The following is a 25,166-nucleotide window of genomic DNA, read 5'->3' as shown; positions in this document are numbered from 1 at the left end:
GACCTTTGTCTTGTGAACTGTGAATCCCCAGCCCTCCAAACAGTGACGGATTTACAATTGCTTTTCATTAAATACTCATCCATTAAATGAGTGGCCTGACTCCTCCCCAGCTGTCACACTCTGGGGACCTGGAAGACCATCTCCCCTCTCTCAGCCCCCACCTCAAATACCTGAGGAGGAATGATGTCGAACAGGTCCCCAGCCGGCGCATACTCCTGGGCGAAGACGTAGCAGTCCTCCGTCTCAAACACCACGTCAAAGACCTTGATAATGAAGGGGCTGGAGGAGAGGCTGTTGGTGATGCTCACCTCCCGCAGGAAGTTCTTCAGCTTGGTTTTACTCTTGTTCACAAACTTCAGCGCCATTTTCGTGCCTGGCAGGGCAACAGTGGTGAAGCCCCCCTTTCCATGCCCTCCTGTATCAGACACATACCCATGCCTGTCTGCACAGCCTGTCCAGCCACAAGACATGATGGGGATCCCAGTGGGCATGACTATCCTCATCTTATGGGTAGGAAACACACCCAGCAAGGTGAAAGCACTTGCCAAAGGCCATGCGAGGCAGGGTCTTTTGCACCCGGGTCTTTTGCACCCGGCCTGCAGCACCTCAGGGAGGGCCTGCTGCTTCCCCCACCTTCTCTCATTTTCTTCCTCACATATGTAAATACTATATCTGTATGTGCCTCGTCTGTCTCCCCTAACTCAAACACAGCTTCCTGAGTGCGAGGACCTTTGTCTTGTTCACTGCTGCATCTCCAGTGGCTGTAATGGTCTGGCGCACATACGTGCTCAACAAATGTTCGTTAAGTGGACAAATGAATAAGAAGGAATTAGACACTGAGAGGTGACAGCCTGCAAGGCACATATCACTGACTGTGCTTGGGCAGGCACCTATACCCATCTGGTACATAACTGTGTGACACACACCTGTGTGTCCAGAGCACTTACACATCACGGGCCTTCCCTTCAGCAATCCACACTCACAACTCACTTCTCATAATGACCCCATGAGCTGGGCACTAATGCTATCCTATTTTACAGAGGAGGAAACCGAAGCACAGAGAGCATAAGATACTTGCCTAAGGTCACGTAGCAAGCAAGCGGCAAAGCTCAGGTGACCCCATATCCAGTGCTCCTCCTGTTGCTGAGTTGACACAGAGCCACCTGTCTAAGGACGTGGGAGCTCATGCAGCCCCCACTACTGACTGGCTGAGTGGGCACTGCTGTGAGCCTATAATGTGGGGAAGGCATCAAGCTCAGTGGTTAAGCAAGGAGGCTCTGGAGCTGATGACTGGGGTCTCGTTCTAGCTCAAACTTTCTGCATGACCTTGGCCAAGTACTGAGTCTCCCTGACTCTGTGTCTTTACCTGAGAAATGGAGATGGCCATACTGTCCTTACAGCATCATTTTCCATTCCCCTTTAAGTATGGAGGACCCACCCTCAGCTCTGTCCTTCTCCCTGGAGTCAACTATCGCCAATATGCTGGTGATTCCCCAAACATCACTGTCAGCCCTGACCTTGATCTCCTGAACTCCAGATGTTCCTGAGTGCATCCCCTTGGCTGTCTCAAAGGAATTTTGGACGCCCCCCCCCCAATGCCTCCTTTGACCCATCTGCCTGGTCTCCTCCTCCCTGAGCCGCTAAGGGCACATCCTCTTCACCTGGACTCTGCCTCCCTGCTGGGACTCCTGCCCCTGCAGAGAACACTCGGGAGCCACGGCTAAGTCACTAACCCAGCCTCAAAACCAGCCGCCCTGCAGATACTCACCTGTGCCCTTGTAGGCTACCAGGTCGACCTTCCCGTAGGTGCCTTTGCCCAGCTCCCGGACAAGTTCGTAGTGTTTGGTGACATCACTAGCAGCTAGTGTTCGGAGGGTCAGTGCCTGCATGTCTTCAGTGAGGAGGGGCACGCTTGCACCCAGTCCAGGGGTGCTCCCTGGCCCACAGCAGGGCAGGGAGCGGGGTGGCTCTGGCTCTGGGCAACCCACACTCATCTTCTCCCTGTTGAAGGGGGTGTGGCACGGAATGTGACATCAGGCCAGGGCTCCCTCCTTCACCCACTTCTTTCCTCCCGGGCTCCCAGGATCCCTGGGCGCTGAGGCAGGATGCCAGGCCCAAGACGACCACAAGGGGGCGACAAGGCACCTCTGTTGTATCACTTTTCCCCAAAGCTTCAGGACCAGGCTGTGGCAACACCTTCCAGAGACAGTCGCTGCCGCCTGGCCCCCACTTGGGTACCACCAGTTTGTCTCATGCTGTCATCCAGACAGTGTCCGGGATGATAATTACACAAAGACATACCATAGATCGACTCCACAAAGAGCGTTCCTGTTCACAAGTACTGATCAGCACCTGCTGTTGGCCAGGTACTGTTCGGAGCCCTGGGGACAGAACTGAGCAAACAAGAATCCTGCCTCATGGGCTTTACATTCTAGGGGAGAAAGATAATAAACCTAGTGAACATATGAATTATATATTGTGAGGAAAGGTGATATGGGCTGTAGAAAAAATAAGGCAGGGGGTGGGGAAGGTGAGGTCTGAGGGCAGAGATCACAGTATCAAACACCTCAGCTGTACAGTCTCAGAAAACTGGCAGCATGGTGCACATATGGTCACCAGATACAACAGAACCCTGCTAAGGTACACACAAGCATAGCTATTGTCTCAGGACACAACCTGGGCCCTCGGGCACAAGGACAGAACACCTGTCCTCCAAAGACTCAGCCCTCCTCCACCCCCAAGTCTCCACATTCACCAGGGCTTCCTGCGTGTAACCACCACTCAGAGGTACTGAGTTTGCCTCCAGGTAGTGGAGGGTAGAGAGCTGCAGTGAGGAGAGTCCGGGCCTGGGGCCTGCATTTCTTGTCTGATGGGGGGAGAGTTAGACTGAGAGCTGAGCCTCCAGGAGCAGGTGTGCGTGAGCACGTGTGCCTGTGTGTGCACGAGCTAGAGAGGCCAGCACTGAATTCTCTGCAAGTTGACCTCAGGCACCTGCCTCCTGGTGCGTGCGCCTCTTCTGCCATCACTTCAATCCCTCTACCTCCAGTCCCAGGTGTGTCACCCAGCATTCTCAGCAGCTACCTCCTGCAAGAGCACCCCATGACTCTGAAAAAGCAGACTTGGAGCCAGATCACTTGGGTTTGAATCTCAGCTGTCACCTGCTAGCTGGCTTTGGGCAAGTTACTTCATCTGTGGGACTCAGTTTCCTATCTATTAAAAAGGATACGAGTACCTTCTCCCTCTCCCTCTGAGCTGTTGTGAAGATTGAGCTAACAGACGTGATGTAGTTGGTACCTGGCCCACAGTAAGTGTTCTGTCACTGTCAGGTGTGGGTGTGTTCTTGTTAGTATGATCTGCGTTCTCTGGCTGAGCATGACCAGAGGATGGGAGCCGGCTGAGCTGTCCACCAGCCGCTCCCCCTCCAAACCCAAACACTCCCCTCCTCCTCTGCTCTCCTCCGTCTCTGCACGACCCAGCCTCCCACTTCACAGGGAGAGGAGGAACATCAGGAGGGAATTTCCTGGCCTCCCACCCAGCCCCAAACGGAGCTCCATCTGTACGTCCTCCCAGCTGGCTGCGGGAGCAGGGAGCCCTCCTCCCTTCCTCAGCCCGGCTCCCCCACCCTTCTGCTTCCTCAGGATCCTGCTCCTCCATTCAGCCCCCTTCCCCGCCATTCATGAACGAGCCTGTTCTGATAGAACCTACCCCGCCTACAGCTTTTCCTCTCCTCGGTCATTCAAGAGAGCATATATACCAGGCATCATCTGAAATGTCACACGAATGCCTTCAGTATCTCTAGTCCATTTCACAGACCCCTAGAGGGAAGGATGATGGCAGGTCCACAGAGACCTAGTCCTGTCATGGCACCGTTATCGAGTCTCTACAGGCACCGGCTGTGCTAAAGTGCGTGACATCTCCCCACTAGTCTTCCCTGGTTTCAGGGTTGGAAGGGGTTCCCTCTTCTCACTCCTGTCAAATGTCCACCCACTGTCTGGGTGGAGAGAATCCGAGAGCCAAGGAGATGGCTTCGATGCAGCAGGGAACGTTTAGGCTGTGTGCCGGCATCCTTGGGCCTTCTGTGGAGAGTGTGGGGCTCTCTCCAACGAGTGTTGACAAGCACGAGGCCACCAGGGAGACAAGCTGGGCTGCTCTGCTCACTTACTTCTGATGTGTGTGGACGCCCCAGGGTTGCTAAGGTGGGTGGGCCACGTGTGTGTAGGCATGTGTACACATGTGCAATGCTCCCACTTTGGGCTTGGGCCCCAAGTTTCCACATCCCTTGGGGGCTTGACTGGCAGCTCCAAGTTGCTAGAAACCCCTTTCCTCCCTCCCCTAGGTTGGTGCCTGGCTCCTCCCTGTTACTTTGGCCTCAGAGTTGCCTTGGGTAGGCATTGGGCTAGGTCAGGGGCACAGCCACAGAGGGGTGGGTTTAGGCCCATTTGCCCCTTCGCCCCAGGTTCAGCTCATGCACTGACCGCTGCCCTGAACTGCCTCTCTATAGCTTTAACACCCCTCTCCCTCCCTAAACCCCAGTTCTTGGGTCTCATCCTCAGGTTCCACTCCTCCAGGAAGCCTTCCTTCCTGCCCCAGGTGCCAATTCCTGTCTTTCAGGGCCCTGTTGAATATCTTGGTGGTGGTGGTGGTGGTGGTGGGGTCTCAGCTGTTCTCTGTCCCCATCAACAGGCCATGAGCTCCCCGGGGGCTGGGACTACATGATAGCCACTCTCCCTCGTCTTTTTCCTCGGTTCCCAGGGCCCAGTGTGGGGGATCACCCCTATTGCCCCCTCCCCACTTCCCCACCTCCCTTTCCCTGTAGGCTCGTTCTCTTCATGGTGTCGGCGGGAGACAAGGAATTAATCCACACATGGTCCCTGCTGCTGCGTCATCCCCCCAGGTGCCCGCTGCCTCTGACCCACTTACGACGCATGTGACTTAAGAGGCACAGTGGGGAGCGATGGAAACAGCATGGGCCTTGAGTCTAACGTGCACTACTTTTTAGCTGGGTGACCTTGAGCAAGTCACACCTCTTCTCTGGGCCTGTTTCTATATCTGTATGATGAAGAAAATAATAATAATAATGACAACAACAGCTAACAAATTGTACTTGCTATGTGTCAGGCCCTGTTCTAAGGATGAACTCATGTCATCCTCACAGCTGTGAGGTAGGTATTATTACTTCGGGGGTGAGAGTGAGGCACAGAAGCTAAAAAACTTGCCCAAGTATCATACAGCTAGCGCTGGGATGGCTCCAAAGTTGGTGCTTTTAGCTACTGTTTCCCCAAGTAAGAATGCTAGACCATCTCCTCCAGATCGCTCAATACCCAAGTGGGGAAACTGAGGCCCAAGAGAAGGCAGAGCCTCAGCCAAAAATGTGCATGTACCCTACTCATTCAGCTTCTGTTGAGAGGTGACTGGGTGCCAGGCACTGGTCTACGTACTTCATGTGTATTAACTCACTTAATCCTCATAACAGTCCAGACGGTAGGGACCATTTCCTTTCTTCAGATGGAGACTCAAGCCCAGAACGAAGTAAACACATCTGCCTCAGAGTGGTTGAAGGCATTTGTCTGGCCAGCCTCAGCGGGGAACTTGATCTAAAAGTGTTTTACCTTCATCATTGTCACTGCCTCTGCTCTAAGGAACAGCTGTGGGCTTGATGGCTGTGAACTTCCCAGCACCAGGCAGTGAGGCCCCTGGCTGACCCCACGTAGTTGGCACTGCATCTATCCACACTCAAATGTATGTTCTTGCTGGCCCCAAGGGAGGCTCTCGGTTTTCTATCTGTTGCTGAAGGCAGGAGGGTGTCACCCACTATTCATGGCAGCAGGCATGGCTCTGACCACAAAGGCTCTGGCCCTGTGGGCTGGGTCTTCCGCGAGGGCCGTAGAGGTTGGGGGACAGTTTCTCAAATAAGAAGCGAGACTAAATAATCTGTGACTTTCTGTTGGCAGGCGACTCGAGCTGGGTCCCCTTTGAAAACTACACCAAATGCATAAGCCAACTTGGGCCTACTTTGGCTTGGAACCCCTTGCCCTCCACATACACAGTGCCAGCTTGGCAAAACTTCAATCACTGAGTCCTCACAAAGACCCTGAGAAGTGGGGGCAATATACTTCCTATTTCCTAAAAACAGCTTGACGTATATCTTACATACCACCACGTTCTCCCAATATGTACAATTCAATTTTAGTAAACGTACAGAGCTGCGCAACCATAGCCACGATTGTGTGATGCTTTCTATTTTATAAATGAACAGAGCCCAAGAGGTTGATGATTCACTGTGCTAACTGAAAGGATAGCCAACTGCCCACCAAAACTGTTCTGTTTTCTGTAACACGGAGCTGTTGCTTGAAGACAGCTGTGGCAGGGAACTACATCTCACCTCCCTTGTAACCAGGTGGGGCCATGACTGGTTTCCCCCATGGGATGTGAACAGAAATGATGTGTGTCACTGCTAAGCTGGGGATTTTAGAATGGGTAGAATTTCTTTCTTCTCTCTTCTGTACACTGGCTTGATGAAGAGGACTCCAAGGCCTTAAAAGATGGTAGAGCTCTAGGGCAGGATGAGCCTGGGTCCTGGGCTAGGGGAGGCCACCTGCTGATGAGGATTACTCATTCTGTATTTTACCTAAGCCAGAAGTTAATCTCTATTGTGTTAGGCTGCTGAGATATTGGGTCTTATTTGTTATAGAAGATAGAGCTACCTAATTTAAGGGTTATATAGCAAGTAAGCAGAAGACTAAGGTTTGAACCTCAGTGTGTCCGACTGCCAGGAGTGTGGCCAGAGAAGGTAACCCGATAGTAGTAATGCTGGCAACCAAATAAGAATCCATTTACAGGAGTAGATGAAGGGTGACCAGCCAGTAAGAAAAGGGGGCCTGTCCTTATCCTCTCTTGTGGGAGAGTAATAATACTGACAAATTTTTATTGAGCATTTATCACATGCCAGGTGCTGTGCTAACGTGGCTTATACCATTTAACAACCACAAGTCTGGGAGGTAGGCACTACTATTATTACCCCCATTTTACAGAAAGGGATACTGAGGCACAGATAGACTAAGTAACTTGCCCAAGAGCTAACAATTAGCACAGCTGGGATGTGAACTCACGCCATTGGGCTTCGGATCCCATGCAGTGTCCTGAGGCTGAAGGCAGACCCAGGTAGATAGCAACTCAAAGTAAGACAGGGCTTACAGTTGAAGCGGGGAGGAAGTGCATCCCCATCACAGGGGTCAATGGTGTGGGGTGGGTTGAGATACAGACATCAGGTGTCTGTCTGTTGGCGAATCAGTGATCAGTGAAGGGTAAGGTTGGACCGATTGATGTCAGTCAGACCTTTTTTTTACTAAGATTTTCTGTCCCCATGCCCAAGTCCCCTCTATCAGGTGTCTGGACCAATACTATCCCTTAGTACAGGCAAATCCCAAGGGTATCCTTCACAAAGCCCTCACTTGGAAGGATGCCATTGAATGGATGATTGTTCCTGGGTGGGTCAGCTGTATTGTGATTAAAAGAAACCAGTGAAAAGCAGCCACCAGATGGTATTTCAGGTACTGAGTGAGGACAGGGAGCCCTTCTGCCCTCTCTCACCCACTTCACTTTGTTTCTCTGTAAAGTGAGGGGCTGGAGCTTCATTCCCTTAGCCCGTCTGGCTGAGTCAGCTCTGCACACCCGCACACACTCCCCTCACCTGCCTCCAGGTTCCTCCCCTCTAATCGCTCCATACATGTGGTCAGATAAATTTTCTGAAGAGCAGATGGGATCAGACTCTTGCCTAACTCACACATTTTCAGTGGTTTCTTGAACGGACCTGTGATGTTTTTTCTGCTCAGCACCAACCAATTTCCTTTTCTTCAAGAATGGCCTCTCTCGGCCCATATGGTTCAGTAGGACTGTCTCCACCCCAGCTTTAGAGGCGGGCCTGACCGAGGCCTGGCCAACCAGCAGATACATCCCATCTACCAGGTCACTGTGACTGGTTCAAGGGTGAACATGTGACCAAAGGAGACCCACTGAGATCTAGCCTTAGGACTTTTGCTGTAGCTATCAGGAAAGAGATGCCTTCTGACCCCTGGTCTGCAAGGCTGAAGAACACAGGCCTGGAGCTGCTGAGGGCTGGCTTTGCCACCAGGAGGGGAGAGCCTGTCTGAGAAGGAAGCAATAAGCAGACCTGAAAGATAGAGATTTCTGATGGCTCTGAGCACCTGAGTCAGGTATGCCTAAAGCCAATTATACTCCTGAATGTTTCTTTCATGAATCAAAGCATTTCCCTTTTGGCTTAAGCCGGTTTGAGTTTTTGTAACTTGCAACCCAAAGACTGCAGATGAGCATATCTCCTCAAGCCCAGGCACTATGCTAGGTACTGGCATGGGGTGAGTGGGTTGAGCAATGTATACAGGGTATGAGCCTACAAAATCAGGAAGGCAGATAAAATAATGGCTCAGGTAACCAGGAAGGCAATGGTGGTGGGGATCAGTGTGGCTTCCTGGAAGAGGTGGCACCCGAATAAACCTTGAAGGGGATGAACAATTCAGCCAGATATCCAAGAGCTCCTTGAAAGCAAGCCCCATGCCTTAATCATCTTGCTATTTCTAACACTTAGTCAGGGTGTGACAAATGCTGGGTGAATAATTCTTTACATGTTTGGGAAGTCGTAACTTTTTATATCTTGGCTTTCCTGAATGTGACCCTACAGGCACATAGTCATTTTCCCAGAATCCTGTATGAGGTATCATTAGCTCTATTTTACAGATGTGGAGGCTAATGGCCAGAAGAGAACAGTGATTTGCTCAAAATTACATAGAAAGTCAGTGGCAGGTCTGGGCTAGAGGCCAGGGTGTCTGCAGGAAAAGGTGCTGCCTCCTCTAACAGCCCCAGCCCCAAGCATCGCAGAGACGGGAGCAGCTGTGACATTGGTCACTGTGAACAAAGAGGAAAGTGATAATAATAGCTAACACTTAGGGAACCCCTGCCATGTGCCAATTGCTGCACATAAATTAACTCATCTAATCCTATGACACAGGGACTATTATTCATCCCAACTGATAGATGAGGAAACTGAGGAACAGGGTGGTCGTATCTTTTGATCAGGAGGATTGTCCAGTAAATGGCAGAGCCAGGATTCAAATCCAGGTGTTATCACTCGTGTCCAAAAGCTTAATGACTATGCTTTACTATCTTTAAAATTATAGAGTAAAAATTATCACCTAATTTCTCAATATGCCAATGCTTTATATTACTGCTGCCATTCAATCTTCATAGCAACCCATTTAGAGATAAGGATGCTGAAGCTCAGCAGTGTTAAAGCAATTTCCTCAAGGTGAAGGGAAGAGCTAGCGAATGAACCTTGAACGTCCTCTGCTCTATCTCTCCTCCTCTACTCTTGGTCTCTGGTTATAGCCCAGGCCTCCCTCTGGTCTCGTCGTCTTCAGCACCACAGGAGTGGACAGCACCCAGGCCGGCCGGCACAAGGCCAGAGGAGGCTAAGCAGCCAGGATGAAGGGCTGCAGAATCAGAATCCAGGCCCCCAGGGTGGAAAGGCTGGATAGACCCAAGTGTCTATCAGTAGAGGTTTGGTTAAATAAGTGGCACTATATCCATACACACCTTTCCAGTGGCCCCTGAACCCCACTTGAGCCAGAAAGGACTTTAGAGGTCAAGTGACCCAGTTCTTAAATTCCCCAAGTGAAGAGACTGAGAGGAAGTGCTGGGACTTTTCTGATATCAAGCAACAGAAACTGGGAACAACATTCTTCCACCGCCCTCCCTAGTAGGGGTGCCCACCCCTCCAGCTGGTGCAGTTGTGCCCCTTCCTCGGGACATATTCTTGGGTTATTAATAGCCTGTGACACTGTCCATTTGTAGCTGGTGCCCAGAACTGGAAAAGGCTCTCCAGCCTCTTTGGCCCTCCTCCCCAGCAGGCCCTGCGAGGAGGTGGGAGCCCTGGGCCTCACCCCTCTAGCCTACCCGTGGCAGCCTCTGCAGGTATGGGAGGAGGCTCAGCCTTGTTTCCTGGGTGAGGTGGGCAACCCAGCACTCAGGTCTCAACTGGCATGGAGGGTGAACATGGGAGTCACCTGCCACTGGCTGCTGGGCCTGGGGCCTTGCATGGGTGTCCACTAATAGACAGGTGGTGGCCACTAGAGAGCTAGCTGGGTGAGCAGAATCTCCCTGAAGAAATAAGCCCTTCCCTAGCAACAGCCCTCACCTCTTCCCCCTTCCCCGACCTCCAACAGAGGGATGGAAAGGGGCATGTGTCTAGCTTATGAGCCTGGAGTCCAGATATGGGCATTCCGGGGTAGAACTGGGTCACCACCATTTCTAGCCATGAAGCTTGGAGTAAGTCACCTACTCTCTCTGTGCCTCCATTTCCTTATCAGTAAAACAGGAATAATAATGGTGCAGTTTAAAATTATTAATAATAGCTAACATTTAGGAAACACTTAGAGTATAAGTACTTTATATATATTGACTCATTTAAACCTCACAGGCATCTTAGGAGAAGCTGCTATTATTCCCACTACAGTATATCCCTTACAGTTCAGGAAACTGAGACTCAGAGAAGGAAAGATAAAGAGACATATCCAGAGTTACAGCTAGGATGTGGCTTAGAGATAGAAGTCTGGGTCCAGAACATTCGATAAGTATTTGTTGAGTACCTACTATTTGCTTGGTGCTGTTCTTGGATCTGGGATACATTCATGAGCCACAGAAACAGCCCTGCCCTCAAGGAGATTATATTCTAGTTTGGAGGCAGACAATAATAAAGATAAGTAAGAGATGTATGTCAGACAGTAAGAAGCCCTAAAGGGAAAAATAAAGCAGGGAAAGGTGAGGAAATGCCTGGGGTAGATGAAGTTCTGGACGGTGGTTAGGAAAGTCCCCATCGAGAAGGGGCGGGTGGGGGGGAAATGGGACTGTGCCTGGTGTGCTGGGAATAGTGAGGTGGCCGGCACGGCTCAGAGTGGTGGATAAGGGGGGGGGGGGCAGGAGACGAGGGTGGGGTAAGGAGGGGGTGACAGTGTGCAGGGACTTGGAGGCCACAGTGAGGACCTACCTTTCACTATGAGTGAGGCACACTCCAAACTTTGGACCTGAACAAACCCTTCTTGAAGCCAACCCATGTGCCAGGCCCTGGGTGGTGAAGAGAGACAGCATGGCCTGACCCAGCTTGCACTCAGAAACTCAGAGTCCAGCCCCTTGCAGTTATTCCACCACTGGCTTAGGAGTGAGGCTGAGGGAAGAGGTGAGGGAAACCTTAGAGGCTTTCGAGAGAGTCCCATGGGCCCAGGCTGCAGATTCCTCTGTGCTGTGGCTCTCACCTGCCGTAACACCATGTGAGCAGAGGTGTTGGGGCAGGAAAGCTGATATGTCGAGGATTGTAGCTAGAGCCCAGGTTAGATCCTGTCAGGTTTTTCGGGCTGGACTTGCCCTGAAAACTGTGAATGATGGAAAAGTAAGTAGAATCTTCCCTAAATCCTAGATATGGAACCTTGAGTGAAGACCTTCACCCCGAGCCTCCATTTTTTTTAACCTGTAGAAGTGGTACTAACGTGCCCTTTCTGCTCAAGGCCTTTTGAGGACTAATATTAAGAGCAAACCCCCAGTGAGTACTCAATGCCATTCATAGCACTTTACACACATTCATTCAGTCAGTCCTCACTGTGGCCCTATGAGGCAGGTACTAGTATCAGACACCATTTTTGTAGAAGAGGGATCTGAGGCACAGAGAGGTTAAGCACCTTGCACAAAGTCCCAAAGCAGGGTCTAGAGACTGCACTTTTTTTTTTTTTTTTTTTTTTTTTAACCACTAAACCATCTTAACTGCAGGTTCCACTGCTCCTCCTGGAGACACCTGAGCTCTTGGGATGGGAGGATCTCCCTACTATGGTTGGGGGGAGGGGAGGTTCCAACAGACTGGGGGAACTGCTCTGGGGCAGTGATTTCTGCAGGCTCAGTGGGCCCTGACCAGGAAGATGCAGCAACCCTGATCTGTGCATCTCCCACCCGTGCCCCTCAGGGCCATCCCAATACCAGGAGGCAGTTGGGACGTTCTCTTGCCTCTCCCAAGACTAGCTAAAGCTACAGGAGGAACAGCTGGTGTGGTGGGGAGTCACAGTGACTTCCGCTGGCCAGACCAGCTTATTTGCATATCCCAGCAGGGTGTGGCAGAAGTAATAAAAACAAGCACTTAAATAACCGGCACTGCTATAAGTGCTTAACCAGTAAACAACCCTAGGAAGTAGGAGGAGTTATTATGTCCATTCTACATCAGAAGAAACTGAGGAACAGAGGACAACTGCCTTGTCCAAGGTCACATACTAGTAAACAGTAGAGGTAGGATTCGAATCCAGGCAGTCTGACGCCAGTTTCACATGAACCTTTGGGTGCTCACAGAGTTGGGCTCAAATCTTTGCTCTAGGTTAATTAATGTTGTTCTTAGAACTAAATGAGAAAATGATGGCCAGTGCCCAACATGGGGCACTTGACATTGAAAAATGCTTCCCTGCTTCCCTTCAAACCTGATATTACATAGTTCCCTAAGTTGGGGCTGAGCTGGAGTCTGGACCTGTCCCCTCTCCAGACTGTGGCCAAGCTATGGCAGGGAAAAGGGAAGGAGACTTTAACTGGCCTTTCCAGGTCTAACTGCCAGGGCTCCCTGAGACCAGGGGAGTAGGGGAGGGAGGGGGTAGTTTGGGGAAGACTCCAGGTCTAGTGGAGATACTGGTCCAGACTGTGGCCTGAGGCCCATCCACCTGGGGCAGAAAGCCTTGGAACAGAAGCTGGACAGGCAGAGCACCTAGAAAGCCAAGCCTGGAAGGAAGAGGGCCTCAACTACAGGACTAGGTAGGGCCAGGTCGCCCTAGTTCCCACCCCTCAGACAGAGCACGGGTCAAGGTTCTGGAAGGCGCCTCATAGACCCTCAGGCTTGAACCTCATCTCACCCCACCAGATGCAGGGACAGATTCCATGCTCTTAACACTGTACAGTACTGCCTCTAAAACACTCGCTTCTCCTTCACGGGGATAGCATCAGAAACCCTATGGCCTCCCCAGATCGGCTATAGGAAAACCAAGGTGGTTACCAATGCTCAACCTCCCAATGCCCTAAGAGCCAATAGTTACTGAGAACTTGTCAGTCCTAGGCCCTTTTCATGCTTTAGCTCACTTAATCTCCATGATATCCCTGAGGTAGGTATTCTGTTTTCTACATGAGCAAACTAAAGCTCAAAGAGGTTAAGTGACTTGCCCCAGATCACACAGCAGCTAAGTGGGATTCAAACCTCGGCAGGGTCCAGAGTATATACTCTCAATTATGGTGATCTGCCATCTCCTTCAACCCTGGAGCTTCATCCTGGAAAATGGCACAGTGTCTCCAAGGGCCATGCCGAATGGCCCAGTGCTAGCTCCTGGCCCAGCTAGCTACTTGGCAACACCCACTGGTTTCATTAATGTTTAGGGAATGTCAATATTTTTTAGTGACTTCTGTATCTAGGCCCCTACCTCTCCTGCCAGACCCAAACTAGAGCAGCTTGGACTCACTCCTAGAAAGTTAGAACAAGGGGGAAGCTTATAGCTTCCAATTCCTCTCTGACACATGGGTAAATTGAGGCCTGGACTCTTCAACAAGACCTGGGCCTAGGACCTTGGACTTTTGCTCCTGGGCAAGTGGGACAGTTAAAACAGGTTTTTGGTGGTTGAATCTTTCTAGCATAGGGGAGGAGGCATAAGTCAGGGCAAAGAGTAGAAAGTGAGACCAGGCCGCTGATGCTCTGATGGGAGGAATTCAGGTTCTCTTCACCAGAGCCCTAAAGACCCCAGAGGGATGCTGCTCTCTGCCATGTTCTAACTTGGCCATGGGGGAGGCAGGGAACACACATGTTGTGTAAAACACACACAGACAAAAGTCATCAGTAGAGCAAACACCTTCTGACTTCCACCCCAGGCCTACAGGAGGGGCCAGCAGGTCACGTCAATGAGTGAACAGGTCAGGTGGGGCCTCGGACAGACTGGAGGGTGGTGGCCTGTCTAAAGAAGGTTATCACTGTCACTCTTTAGCTCTGGCCTGGGCTTGACATAATTTGCTTTGTCAGGGGATCGAAAAATCAAAATCAGTATTTGTATGTGAATTTTTTTTTTTAGCATTGGCAACAAATGTAAATATGAGAAAAACACTATTTGGATTAACAAAATGTATCTAAAAGCTATATTTCACAATATGTGCCATACGTTATAAGAAAAACAAATGCAGTGAGGATGAGAGAGATCTGGTCCCGTCTCCTGGAGCTCAGGGTCTAGACGTGGAGACAAACTCTCACAGCACATGTAGACACGTGTCACTGTCTCCAAGCCACTAACCCATCAACCAGCCTGACGCAGCTCTCCACTCCATGCCAATCCAGGTCAAATCAAAAGGGGAGGTAGAGGAAGAGAGCCGCTGCTTTTCAGGTAGGAAACAGCACATAGCAGGAGGGAGGGAGTTAGGGGACACGGAGATGAGCCAGCAGTGAAGAAGAGGATGATGTGTGAGCCGTGGGAGATAATGCTTGGGAGGTGGTTTATGGCCACACTGCAAAGGGCTTTGACTGCAGTTTAGTCCAGACTCAATAGGGAGCCAGTGCAGGTTAGTGAGGAAGAGAGATCTTACTTGCTGTCCCCCCCCAGGCCTTTTGATGATACTCCTTCACCAGGACTCAAATCTCTGCTCTTTAGCCTCTGACTCCACTCCCTTGCCTGCGGGTCATATGACAAGGCTCTGGACTCCTGGGAAGCCACTGTGGGAAATGAACTCCTTCAGAGATGGACGGGATACACCTGGATGCTTCTCAAGGCTCAAGTGTAATCCACACCAGCTCCTCCAGCTGAGTAAGTGGCTCCCTCTCTGTCATTATCTCTGGGAGATGCCACGTGCTTGCCCAAGGTCACCCAGTCTTCGGGGCAGTTGGCTCCCCCACAGTCCAAATGAGGGGAGTTGCCTCAAATGTCCTTGAATTTGCAAGAAGAGCTGCCAGAGGTCCGGCTAGAAGCACCCCCAACCTTTTCTACTGCTGGTTACATCCTCCCCCTTGGGTCAATGCCAGCGGCAGGTGGGGGTGGGGGCACTTAGTATTGGAAAGGGGGAAGAAGAGGAATTGGCCATCCAGGTTCAGAGTCCCCAGTCTGCAGCAGGATGGGGATCAGGGGATCAGGTGCTTCAGGTGTGGGGTCAGAACTGGTCAGCTGGGCCTGACCAGGGTCACCTCAACAGGAACAACTGAGCATGGCCTGGGGAAATTGAGAACCGCCCAGGGGTCTGATGAACAGGAAAGATTAGGAAATGAGATCAGAATGAAGAGGGAAAAAGGACTTTTACTCCAGTGCCTGGTACCTCAAAGACACTAGCTGAAGGTTTGTTGAATGAATACATGAACAAAGGAACTCGTGGTGTGGCTACCTGTACCCAGAATCCTGTCTTCCTCAGCATCATTGCTTGCTTGCAGAGGGCTCAGAGGGAAGAGACTGGTGGAAACCCTAGCAGTCCACAGTGTGTTTCCTTGGCACCTTCCAGCTACTTCTCAGAATCTCTGACCCAGAATTTCAGGGTACAGCATCCCCAGGGCCTCTCATCTTCCTATGACCCTAGGGTTCAGGAACTCACTGAGGACCTGGCTGGGGTATTGCTTTGTATACTGCCTAGAAAGCTAAAGTGAAACCTAGAATGGTCCCCCTTGGTTGTCCAAGACACACTGACTCAACCTGAGGTTTGGCCCTGGGTGTTTTGGAGGTCAGAAGGGAAGGCCTTGGGTTTGCTGCTCTTGGGGCACACGAGGACAGAAAAGTGCCTGACCTGAAATGGCTTCTTCATCCAGACTACCTCCCTTCCCCAGAAACCAGCGCCTCATTTTGGAAAGGCTTGCCCCCTCCTTGTCCTGCAGGGAGCACAATGATGGCCTGGGTGAAGACCCCCATTGTGGCCTGGGTGGGGGCAGTGGAATCAGAAAATAAGGGATTTCCACTCATTCTCTCAAATACATCCTTTCCCTCAAACAAAGACATACACTCAAATCCCTGGCCATCACCCTAAGGCCACACACTGCAGGCCCCCTCACCTGTGGACACTCCCCAAATCTTCTCCTCCCAGAGGGGACTTCACTTGAGAACTCAGCCTGGCCTTCGGGGGAGGGGTACATATACTCCAAGGGATGAGGTCCTAACAGCTCCGGGCTCACAGGCTGTTTTTTTGGAGGTGGGGGGACTCTACCTTTTTCTCCCCTTTCTGTAGTGCAAGGGGCTCCGCCACCACACCCCCATGGGGCAGAGGAGCTGCGCCCAAACCCCTGGCTAGGGTGTGGGGTGGGGGAAGGGAGGAGGAGGGGGCGGCTCCTCCTAGCGAGACACAAAGAGACGTCCTTCAGCCTCGGCTCCATGGCGACGCTGAGAGGGGGCAGTACGCACCGGATACTTCCTACCCCACCTGCAGGGTTAGGGGCCTTGGCGGCCACTCACCTGAGATCCGCTTACCTGGGCTGGGGCCGCGGGGACGCCGCGGCAGGGGGCCTGGGCGCCGTCTCGATTTTCGTCAGCCCGGCCCCGGGGGCTCAGGGCTCCACAACCATGGGCTGGGATGCGAAGGGTGCCGCAAGAGGCTCCGTTGCCCGGGTCCTGGAGCTTTGGGGGGATCCCCGAGGCCTCTTGCTGGTGAGGGGTAGCTCTTGCTATCCTCGGGTCCCTAGATTTGGGGATTCTGTGTACCAGAATTGGGGGGAGTCTCGGACCCCCGATCTAGGGGCGTCCTGAGCTGGGTCTTCGTGTCTTGAGGTGTGGAGTTGTATTGACCAGGATTTTGAAGGGGTGCCCGCAATCTCAGACGGGGGGATCACTGCGTTCTAGCTCTTGGGGGGGCCCAGATTGAAGAGGGGGAATCTTCGCGGCACCATAGGAACGTCGCTATCTTCTGAATACGGAGGAATTCTTCGCCTTCCCCGGCTGGGGAGTCGTTTTGTGTTGGCCTTGGAGGGGCCCCCGCCTTCCTGGGGGTCTCTGGGTCCTGGATTTGGTGAGGGATCCCCGCGCTCCCCGGCTGCGGGGACTTGCTGACTCCCGGCCACCGGCAAGGGGCTTGGAGGAAGCCCCTCAGCCGCTGGGGGGCTCCGTCGTCGCCGCTACGAGCAGCCGGGCCCTGCGGTTCCAGACCCCGGCCTGGTCCGGGCACTGGCTGCGGCTCCGGCTCGCGCTCCGCCTGGTGCTCGGGCCCCAGCCCCGGCGCCCGCCCGGGCTGCGCTCCATCGCGGCATCGCGGCTCCGCCCTCCGGCCCGCGCGCACCTGCCCGACTGTCTCGCGACTCCTCCCTCCGGCCCGCGCGCCGCCGCCCGCCCCTTTGTCCGCCCCGCTTGGCGCGCGCCCTTGCGCACGCGCGCTAGTCCCAGCGCGCGCTCTCTCCTCCCCGCCCCGCTCTCCTTCCCGCCGCGCTCTCCCGCCGCGCACCGCGGGGCGCAGATTTTCCTCGCGTGGATGGAGCGGCGCGCGGCGCTCCCACCCAGCCTTCCGGCCGCTCTGGGTCCTAGAGCCTATGGTCTCCTTCTCTATCCTCCCACCCCCGGTCTTTTCTAGGTCAGAGCCCACGAGAGGGAGAGAAAGAGGTTAGAGAGGACTCTGGGGAGTCTGAGAGGGTCACCTGGTCCATCCTCCAGGCCCCTGCGGGACCAGACTGCCCCAGACTGTCCCAGTCTGTTCTTGTGGGGCGAAGCCTGTGTCTGTTTCAAGGAGGGAAATATTCAAGCTCTGCAATCGGATATGCATTCATTCACCCGTTGGTCTGTCTGTCTGTCCATCATCTATCGTATTCTGAGCAAGACTGCAGAGAACTAAGTCTATTCAGGGAAGAGGTCATAAACTGGGGCTTTGGGGGTCATGGCAAGCCCAGGTCTTGTTCTGGACCGCTCTTGTAAATGGAGGTGACTAGTGATAGGATGCACAGTGCTCACCAGATAAAAGGAAGGAAAGGGGATTCCAGGCAGAGGGAGCAGCATGTGCAAGGGCACCACCTGGGTGTGAAGGAGTATTGTCTGTTTGGTTAATGACATTGGTGGCCTGGAAAGAAGTGAGGTGGATGAAAATGGAGATGAACTAGGACAGCACATCTTCCCAGCACATCTGTCTCTCAGCCTTATCCATCCAGACCCAGCCACACTTTCCCTATGGAGAAACCCCCAACACACCCTGCATCTTCCCTATGCCAACTCTTAGTTCAGGCTGCTTTCTCTACCCACCATACTCTTCCCAATCACTCTATTTCTAGAAGTTTTAGAGCCAGATGTACTTGCAAGCTCAAGTATCTATAGGTCACATAAATTAGTGACTGGGGCCAGGTGTAAGGTGATAGGGAGTGGTGGAGATGAAGCAAATCAGCATTATGGGTCCTGTGTGGATAGATAATTTTCCGAAAAAAGCAGGGAATCCATCTTCTAACATAAAATCTTCCACTTAAATGTTTGAAACTAATTCCCCAAATTCAGAAATACTGAACAAGTCAAATGAAACATTCTTTGGGGCTAAATGTGGCCTCTGGGCCATTGGTATGAAACTTCTGCTAGTGAGAACATTGCCTAGATCCTAACTTGTCTCCCTCCTTCCTCTGCCTAGAATCTTTTTTTAGAATCCAAGTCCTGTCAAATAAAAAGTAGATTGGGTTGCTCCTTTGCATAAAATTGTCAATGACTTCCTGTTTCCTGTTACTTTTAGAGTAAAAATCTAACTTTCTTATCCTCGTTTTCAAACCCTTTCGCCTTTGGAATCTCCTGCCTTCACCCTATTGAGACCCCCTCTTCTCCATTCAGCCGGTGTTCCTAGAGCATCTGCTTTCCCATGCCTCTGTGCTTTACTTTATTTCCTCCTCTGTCTAGAACATTGTTCCCCAAACAAGTTATCCTGCAAGACACCTCCTTTATATCTCCCTTCCCTCTCTCACCTCTTTCTGTCTTATCAATGTTCCCAAGTTTCAAACTTCACCCTAACTTTGTTCTGATAGAGGATTAGAAGAGTCAAGTAAGGTCTTATTGCCCAAAACAAACTAATGGAGGAGTATGAGTTATTGGGCCAGCAGTAGAGGGAGGAAGAGGGAAGGGAATGTCTTCCTGTATCTAACAACCGAGTCCCAGGACTCTAGAATCTAGAGAGCACTTTCCTCTCCTTACAGGTAAGGAAACTGAAGCCTAGAGAGGGGCAGAGGTAGAATCAGGCCTTGAAATGCTCCCAGCCATAGTTGACAAGGGTAACACAGTTCAAGGCCACCTTCTGCAGAGGTCTGCCCTGATTTCTCAACAGGGGATTTGATTACTACCAATGTGATTAGTGAAGTTTTGCCCAAATGCATCTGGTAATCAAATCTGCCACACTAAGCTCCACAGGGTAGGAAGTCCTGGTCCCCAAAGGAGGCTTACTCTTATCAGAGCATAGCAAGAGTTCCACGAAAATTTAAGCTACAGCTGCTTAAATGACACTGGACTCCATGTGTTCTGGGGCCAGCAGGCAACCAGAGGAATCACTGTTCTAGTGGTAGTAATTGATCCTCATTTACTAGAAGTTACAAGACTCTTAGTAACTGACTCTTAGTTATTAGAAGTTACTAGAAGTACCCTGATCAGTTACTAGAAGAAAGCAGGGATGCTTTTACAAAGTGGGAGCAGGGAGAAATACTAGAATGTGGAACCCAGTGTCCCCTCAGGACTGAAAGGTTGAGATCACACCACTAGATGGCCCATTGATACCCACTAAGGTGACAGTTGAGGGTGCGGATAATTGAGAATGGATAGTGGAAGGAGGAAAGGATGGCTACCAGTTATGGCCTTGAGGTCAAGGGCAGTGAGGGGGAGGGGAGCTATAGTTCCTACTGAGAACCTCCCTCTTCAAAGTTTCCCTTTAGAAAGAGTGGCTCGCGACATCCACAGAGAAGCTGTATGGCACGAGGGGTGGGATGTGGCAGCTGTGAAAATGCACCACTGCAAGAACTGTGACTGCTGAGGGCAGCAGCCTGGAGTCTCTCTAGGGTTGACAGGAGGCAATAACTGAGTGCAGCAGAGACTTTTTGGAGACACAGGGCTTCTCTGATGGGCAACCTTGGATCAAGGACTCCCCTTGGCTTTGTAGAAACTTTCTTACCATTTCACTGCAGTCTAAGACTCCTCCTATCCTACCTGCCTGCCCTCCTTTCTTTCTTCCTTCCTTACTCCTTTCCTTCCTTCCTTCCTTCCTTCCTTCTTTCCTTCCTTCCTTCCTTCCTTCCCTCCCTTGTTTCAAACATTGGATCTATTGCAGTCTGATGGTTTCCCCAGCCTCCTCTGGCTCCTTCCCTATTTTTTCTCCCAAGTATTCTTCTCAAGAAATTGCTTGTGCATCTGACCCCATCTTAGCCTGCTTCTCAGGGGACTGAACCAACACAACATATCCAAAGAGGACCTGAAGCAGATGTTTGCAATGCCACAGTCCTTTTCCCTTAACACCTAGGGATAATCCACTTTTGCTAGCTCAGAGTTTAGTATCCACAGCAATATTTGCCTTTCCAGAGAGGGTCTCCATGGGTGTAATTTAGACAACAGAATACAAAGATGAAACTTGGCTCTGATTTCCATAGCAACACAGAAGAAACATCAGAAAACCAAGATGGCTGCTTAGATTTCCTCTGCCCAGAGCCCACAACCCTCTTCAGTACTGCATGTCCTCATGCTCCTGTGCGGACAGCAGCAGCCTCCTGCACAAAGATGTGAGGCCAGGAACCATGACTTCTGATCATTAGGCACCTTCCCTTTGGCTACGTTTTATATTCACTGATGTGTCAGAGTTTCTGCTACTGTTGGGGAGATGGGGAAGAAATCACAATAGAATCCCTGTCCTCTAGAACCTACACATCATAACATCTCAAACTGTATGAGTTTGGGGAACTCTAACAGCTGTTCTGAAAATGCTCTGTTAGGACATTGTTTCAGCCATATTGATAGTCTCCACGCTGGGGGCAAATGATGGTGTTTGGGGATTTTCCCAGTGTATTCTATGTTCTCTGATGCTCCTTACTGCTCACGTCTCCAGTCATGACAGAAAGAAGGCATTCCTGGATTGTTGGTCTGCGTTACAATGGTCTCATTATACAGGAAGAATCCCCTCCTCCGGAGAGCCATCATCATATCCAGGACATTGCTGCTGGTGACCGGCATGATCAGGGACCCTGGTGACATTGGTGACTGAGTAGCTCAGAGAGCTAGCTGATCAGGTTTAGAAAGAAATTTGGGGCGAAGCTTACAGAAGCTCCTCACAGCCAGGAGCAGGAGCTTCCAGGGCCACTGGGAAACACAGGTCAAGTTTTTGCCACGAAGAAAAACCGCAAGTTCCACCAGAACCCAAGAAAGATCTGAAAGAAGATGGTGGGGCTGCCCTGGCTGTGCAGCGGCTGGAGGCCACGGAGCTTCGAATCACTCAGTACCTTTTTGGAGAATTTATTCTGAAGTGAGAAACAGTGTTCCAGCAAGAGTTCTGACCAGCTCCCCACCTCCCGTGTCAAAATACAAGTGTGACCGCGGCCAGCAGGATGCCACTGATGATGGGAAGTACAGTGCGATGGCAGCGCGGAGAGGGAAGGACCTGCTTTGTAATCTTGCAGAGATGCTGAGTTGTGCTCTGAGCTGCTTTGAAGGGAATCTCTTCCTTGCAGCTGAAAGCCTGCCAGCTGGTATGAGAAGAGGCTGTGCAATCCTGCCGGTGGCGGCCCTCGGGGACGAAATCCAGGAAATGGGACTGGGGCGGGCAGGTAATGGGAATTCGTTCTTATCTGTCATGTCTTTTTCTTTTTCCAATTAAAAATATCTGACGTAAATATGATAAAATGTTAACATTGATTCTAGCTGTGGAGCTGCAAAGGTTTTCATTTTTCTGTATTTTCTTTCACCTTTTTTTTCAAAATTCTTGACATTTATTCAATGGAAGTGTTTTTAAGTGGAATCTCGAAAAAAAGGACGGGCGGGGGGGTGGTTGGGGAAGAAATAACTCTTTCACTATGTGATTTTGTTTTTTTCAAAGCCAGGTCCAAGAACAGTCTAAAACGACCTCATCTCTCACTGAGAGCCATGGGCATGGAAGGCACGTTTGACTGCCTGGCCTTCTGCCACCCGTGCCCACTACGGTGGCTCTGAATGCTGGTGCCCCTCAGGGCTGGATGTGCCCGTTTCTCAGGGAAGCTGTGGAGCGCAGATCTAATAGATCTCCGCCCCCACCCCGTGCTTATTTCAGGGGAGTGGGGAACGTCCTCTGGGATCCTCAGAACAGAGGCAGGGCTACTCGGAGCCCGTTCAGTCCCAGCTCCTTCCTTAGGGATGGGTCACCAAAGCCAACCCTCCTCCCCCCCCCGCCCCTAGGACTGCAGGCATTTGGAAGGAAACAAGTGCTGTCTGCTATACTTCCCTGGGGGGCTGGCTCTAATGATGTCCTAGTTTGGGTTCTGGAGAAACAGACCCTGAACAAGCAGATTCGAGAACAAGTAGTTTATTTGGCAGGTGATCCCAAGGAGGGGCGTGGAGAAGAGAGAGGGGACGGCAGAGACGAGGAGCGTGTTCTCAAGCAGGTCAACACTTCGAGCAACTGGCAGCGAACCCCAGTAGGGAGCTCTCAGAGACCGTGCAGATCATGCTTTGACATGCTTAGAACGCGTACTATGCCCCAGCTCCTGACAGCAGTCATTGGTGGGAGCCGCCGGGGGAGGGCAGTGCTGGGGATGTGGGCAGAGCACGTTGGAGCAAAGAAGGCCCTCGGAGAGAAGAGACAAGGGGGCTGCCAAGGAGAAGTGGGGAGGGGGCCTGCGGAGCTATGGGCGGGGAACAGTGTCTGCCACCAATGATGAGCCCTTAGAACAGACCCTGGATCTGGCTTGATGCCCACCTAAGCCAAGTAGAGTAGAACTCTGCCATCCTGCATCATTGTCCCCCATCTTTTAGCAACGGAACCCCGATTTTCCTCTGGGAGCTTACATCCTTTGACTATACCTTTTCCTCCTCATTAGAGGTTCTGATGGTGGGGCTTACCTGTTAGGCTTTAGGGGTGGGCTTGGGACTCAGCCTCCACCAATCAGTGTACTGCAGGCCCCTGGCTACAGTGATTGCTTCTGAGACGGGTCTGTGCCCCAAGTCGGGCCAATTGGACAGAACTCTCCTTCCACTGCACTGACAGACGGTAGGATGTAAGGCCTGGGGTTGCCACCACCAGGGAGACCCTCCTGGAGGACAAAGCCAAATCGGTAGCCAGCAGAACCAAGAGATAGAGTCACAGTCCTCGGCCATCATCTGAGTCCCTGAATCCGGCCATGCCTAAAGACTCTGGACTTTACGGGTGTGTAATCCACTAGAGTCCATTTCGTGCTTAGGTCAGTTGGACTTGGGTCTCTGTCACTTACAACCCCATGTTCTTTACACTATGTATACATGTGGGTTTCTAAAGTATTTAAAAGTGCAGGGGTAAATTAAAGATTGTCCCCTCTGTCCCCCATATCACCAGTTCTTCAGCATCCCAATTTGTGCAGGCTACCTAGGAGGGAGCTCAGCCTACCCAGGAGTCCTTGAATCCTTGGAGCCTAGCTCCTGTCTCCTCAGGGAGGTTGTTCTTTGGGCTACCTGAGGAGCCAGGGGGTCATAGCTGGGCATGCAGGGCAGGTGCCCGGGCTGCCACATGGGGCCCCTTTCCTTCCAAGTGTCAGGCATGCATCATGCATGCATTCATTCACTCATTTATGTATTTACACTTGTTAATGGACACCTACTATATGATGGCATTAGGATAAGAGGGTGGGCTAAGTGGACAGTCTTTGCCTTGAGGAGCTTCCAGTCTAGCGAGGAAAGATACTAATCACACCAATGAGTGTAAAATTCTGAGCTAAGTAGGTAAAGGGCCATCCCAGTGCCCCATCTCACCCCTTCCCGCTCACTTGCAGTTCTTGATTAGCCATCCCTCCCCTGCAGCCCATCCAGCAGCTCAGACATACTCTTCCTCCTTCCTGCATTCAAGATCTTGTCCTCCTCAACTCCAGGAAGCCCCGCTTTACACCTGACCTGCATCCTGTCTGCTGCCAACACGGCCTGCTTTTCTTGCTTTGGCCCTGGGGAAGGTCAAGGGCAGTTGAGCACCCCGCCCCCTCCAAATGCTTTTCATGTCACCTCCCTTCTCAGTGATGAGTCTCTAGATATTTAGTAAGCCTCTAGGGTATGCCAGGTACTTCCACAAGGCCAGGCCTTCCCCCAGATGGGGAAACTGAGGTACAGAGTATACAGGTCCTGAACTAACAAAGCCAGACTCCTCCACCCTTGGAGTGGGAACACGACACCCTGGCACCCAGAGCACGCCTGGGGGTGCACCTGGCACCTAGGAACAGCACACTGTGGACTTCCTCTCCATCCTCCAGCCCCTTGCTCTCAGGGAACCTCTGTCCGTCCCCACCCACTTCTGTAACTATTACAGGTCTGTGCGTTTTATCAACTCACTTAAACCTCATAACAGTGCTGCAGTGTGGGTGCGAACGTTATGTGTCTGAGACAGAGAGGTGAGGAGTTCACTGAAGCTCACACACATACTGGGACTCAACCACAGGCAGACTGTAGAGTTCAAGTCTCTAGCCACCCGCTGCCCAGCCCATCCACCACCAGCCATCCTCGCCAACTCCTGAAACCTGATTCTTTTTATCCCATTTCCATCCCTCTCCCCACCCACCTTCCTGTCCTGATTTCCACTCCTGCCTGGGAAGGGCACTGTCCTGGTGCCCTGGGACTAGGGGAGGGACGCAGGGTGGAGGCCCCAGGGCTAGAGGGGGCCAGGCCACATCTTTATCCATTCTCTGCCTGCTGGAGGCTTGGCAAGCCAGGGGCCTGGAGGGTAGGAGACAGGGGTAGGAGCAGGAGGGGGCTGGGCCTGCAAGCCCTAATTAAGTCAGTTAATTAGGTGGGGAGGAGAAGCCTGTGGGAGTTAATGAGCTTGGCTAATTAAGTGGATCCTGGAGAATGGCTCAAATTCTAGGCTGGGGAGAGATGGAGCTTAGGCAGGATGGAGGGAGGGGAATGAAATGCCTGGTGCCTCCCGGGTCACCAAGGTCTGCAAATACCACTGGGGTCGAAGGCCACTGAGGCCACTACCAAGACTTGCAGTGACTATCAGAATCTACA

General features: G+C 51.8%; 1 protein-coding gene across 3 annotated transcripts in view; it reads right to left on the bottom strand.

The window, feature by feature from the left end:
* The window catches only part of SBK1 (SH3 domain binding kinase 1), a 45,139-nt gene that overhangs the window by 4,276 nt on the left and 15,697 nt on the right, over nucleotides 1-25,166 (bottom strand). The window contains exons 1-3 of one of the 3 annotated variants that reach the window (XM_016154988.2): nucleotides 16,485-17,342; nucleotides 1,769-2,001; nucleotides 171-373 (exon numbers count right to left, since the gene is read on the bottom strand). In XM_016154988.2, the coding sequence (XP_016010474.1) occupies nucleotides 171-373; nucleotides 1,769-1,994 (429 nt within the window). In that variant the 5' untranslated portion in view covers nucleotides 1,995-2,001; nucleotides 16,485-17,342. Of the gene's footprint in view, nucleotides 1-170; nucleotides 374-1,768; nucleotides 2,002-16,484; nucleotides 17,343-25,166 lie in introns of those variants that run through there. The other 2 variants (XM_016154984.2, XM_016154987.2) reach the window with 2 other exon arrangements.

Source organism: Rousettus aegyptiacus, unplaced genomic scaffold (genome assembly GCF_014176215.1).
Source record: "Rousettus aegyptiacus isolate mRouAeg1 unplaced genomic scaffold, mRouAeg1.p scaffold_m13_p_8, whole genome shotgun sequence".
In the NCBI taxonomy this organism is placed as follows: domain Eukaryota; kingdom Metazoa; phylum Chordata; class Mammalia; order Chiroptera; family Pteropodidae; genus Rousettus; species Rousettus aegyptiacus.
Note: the sequence above shows the minus strand (reverse complement) of the source record. Positions and strands in the feature narration are given on the sequence as shown.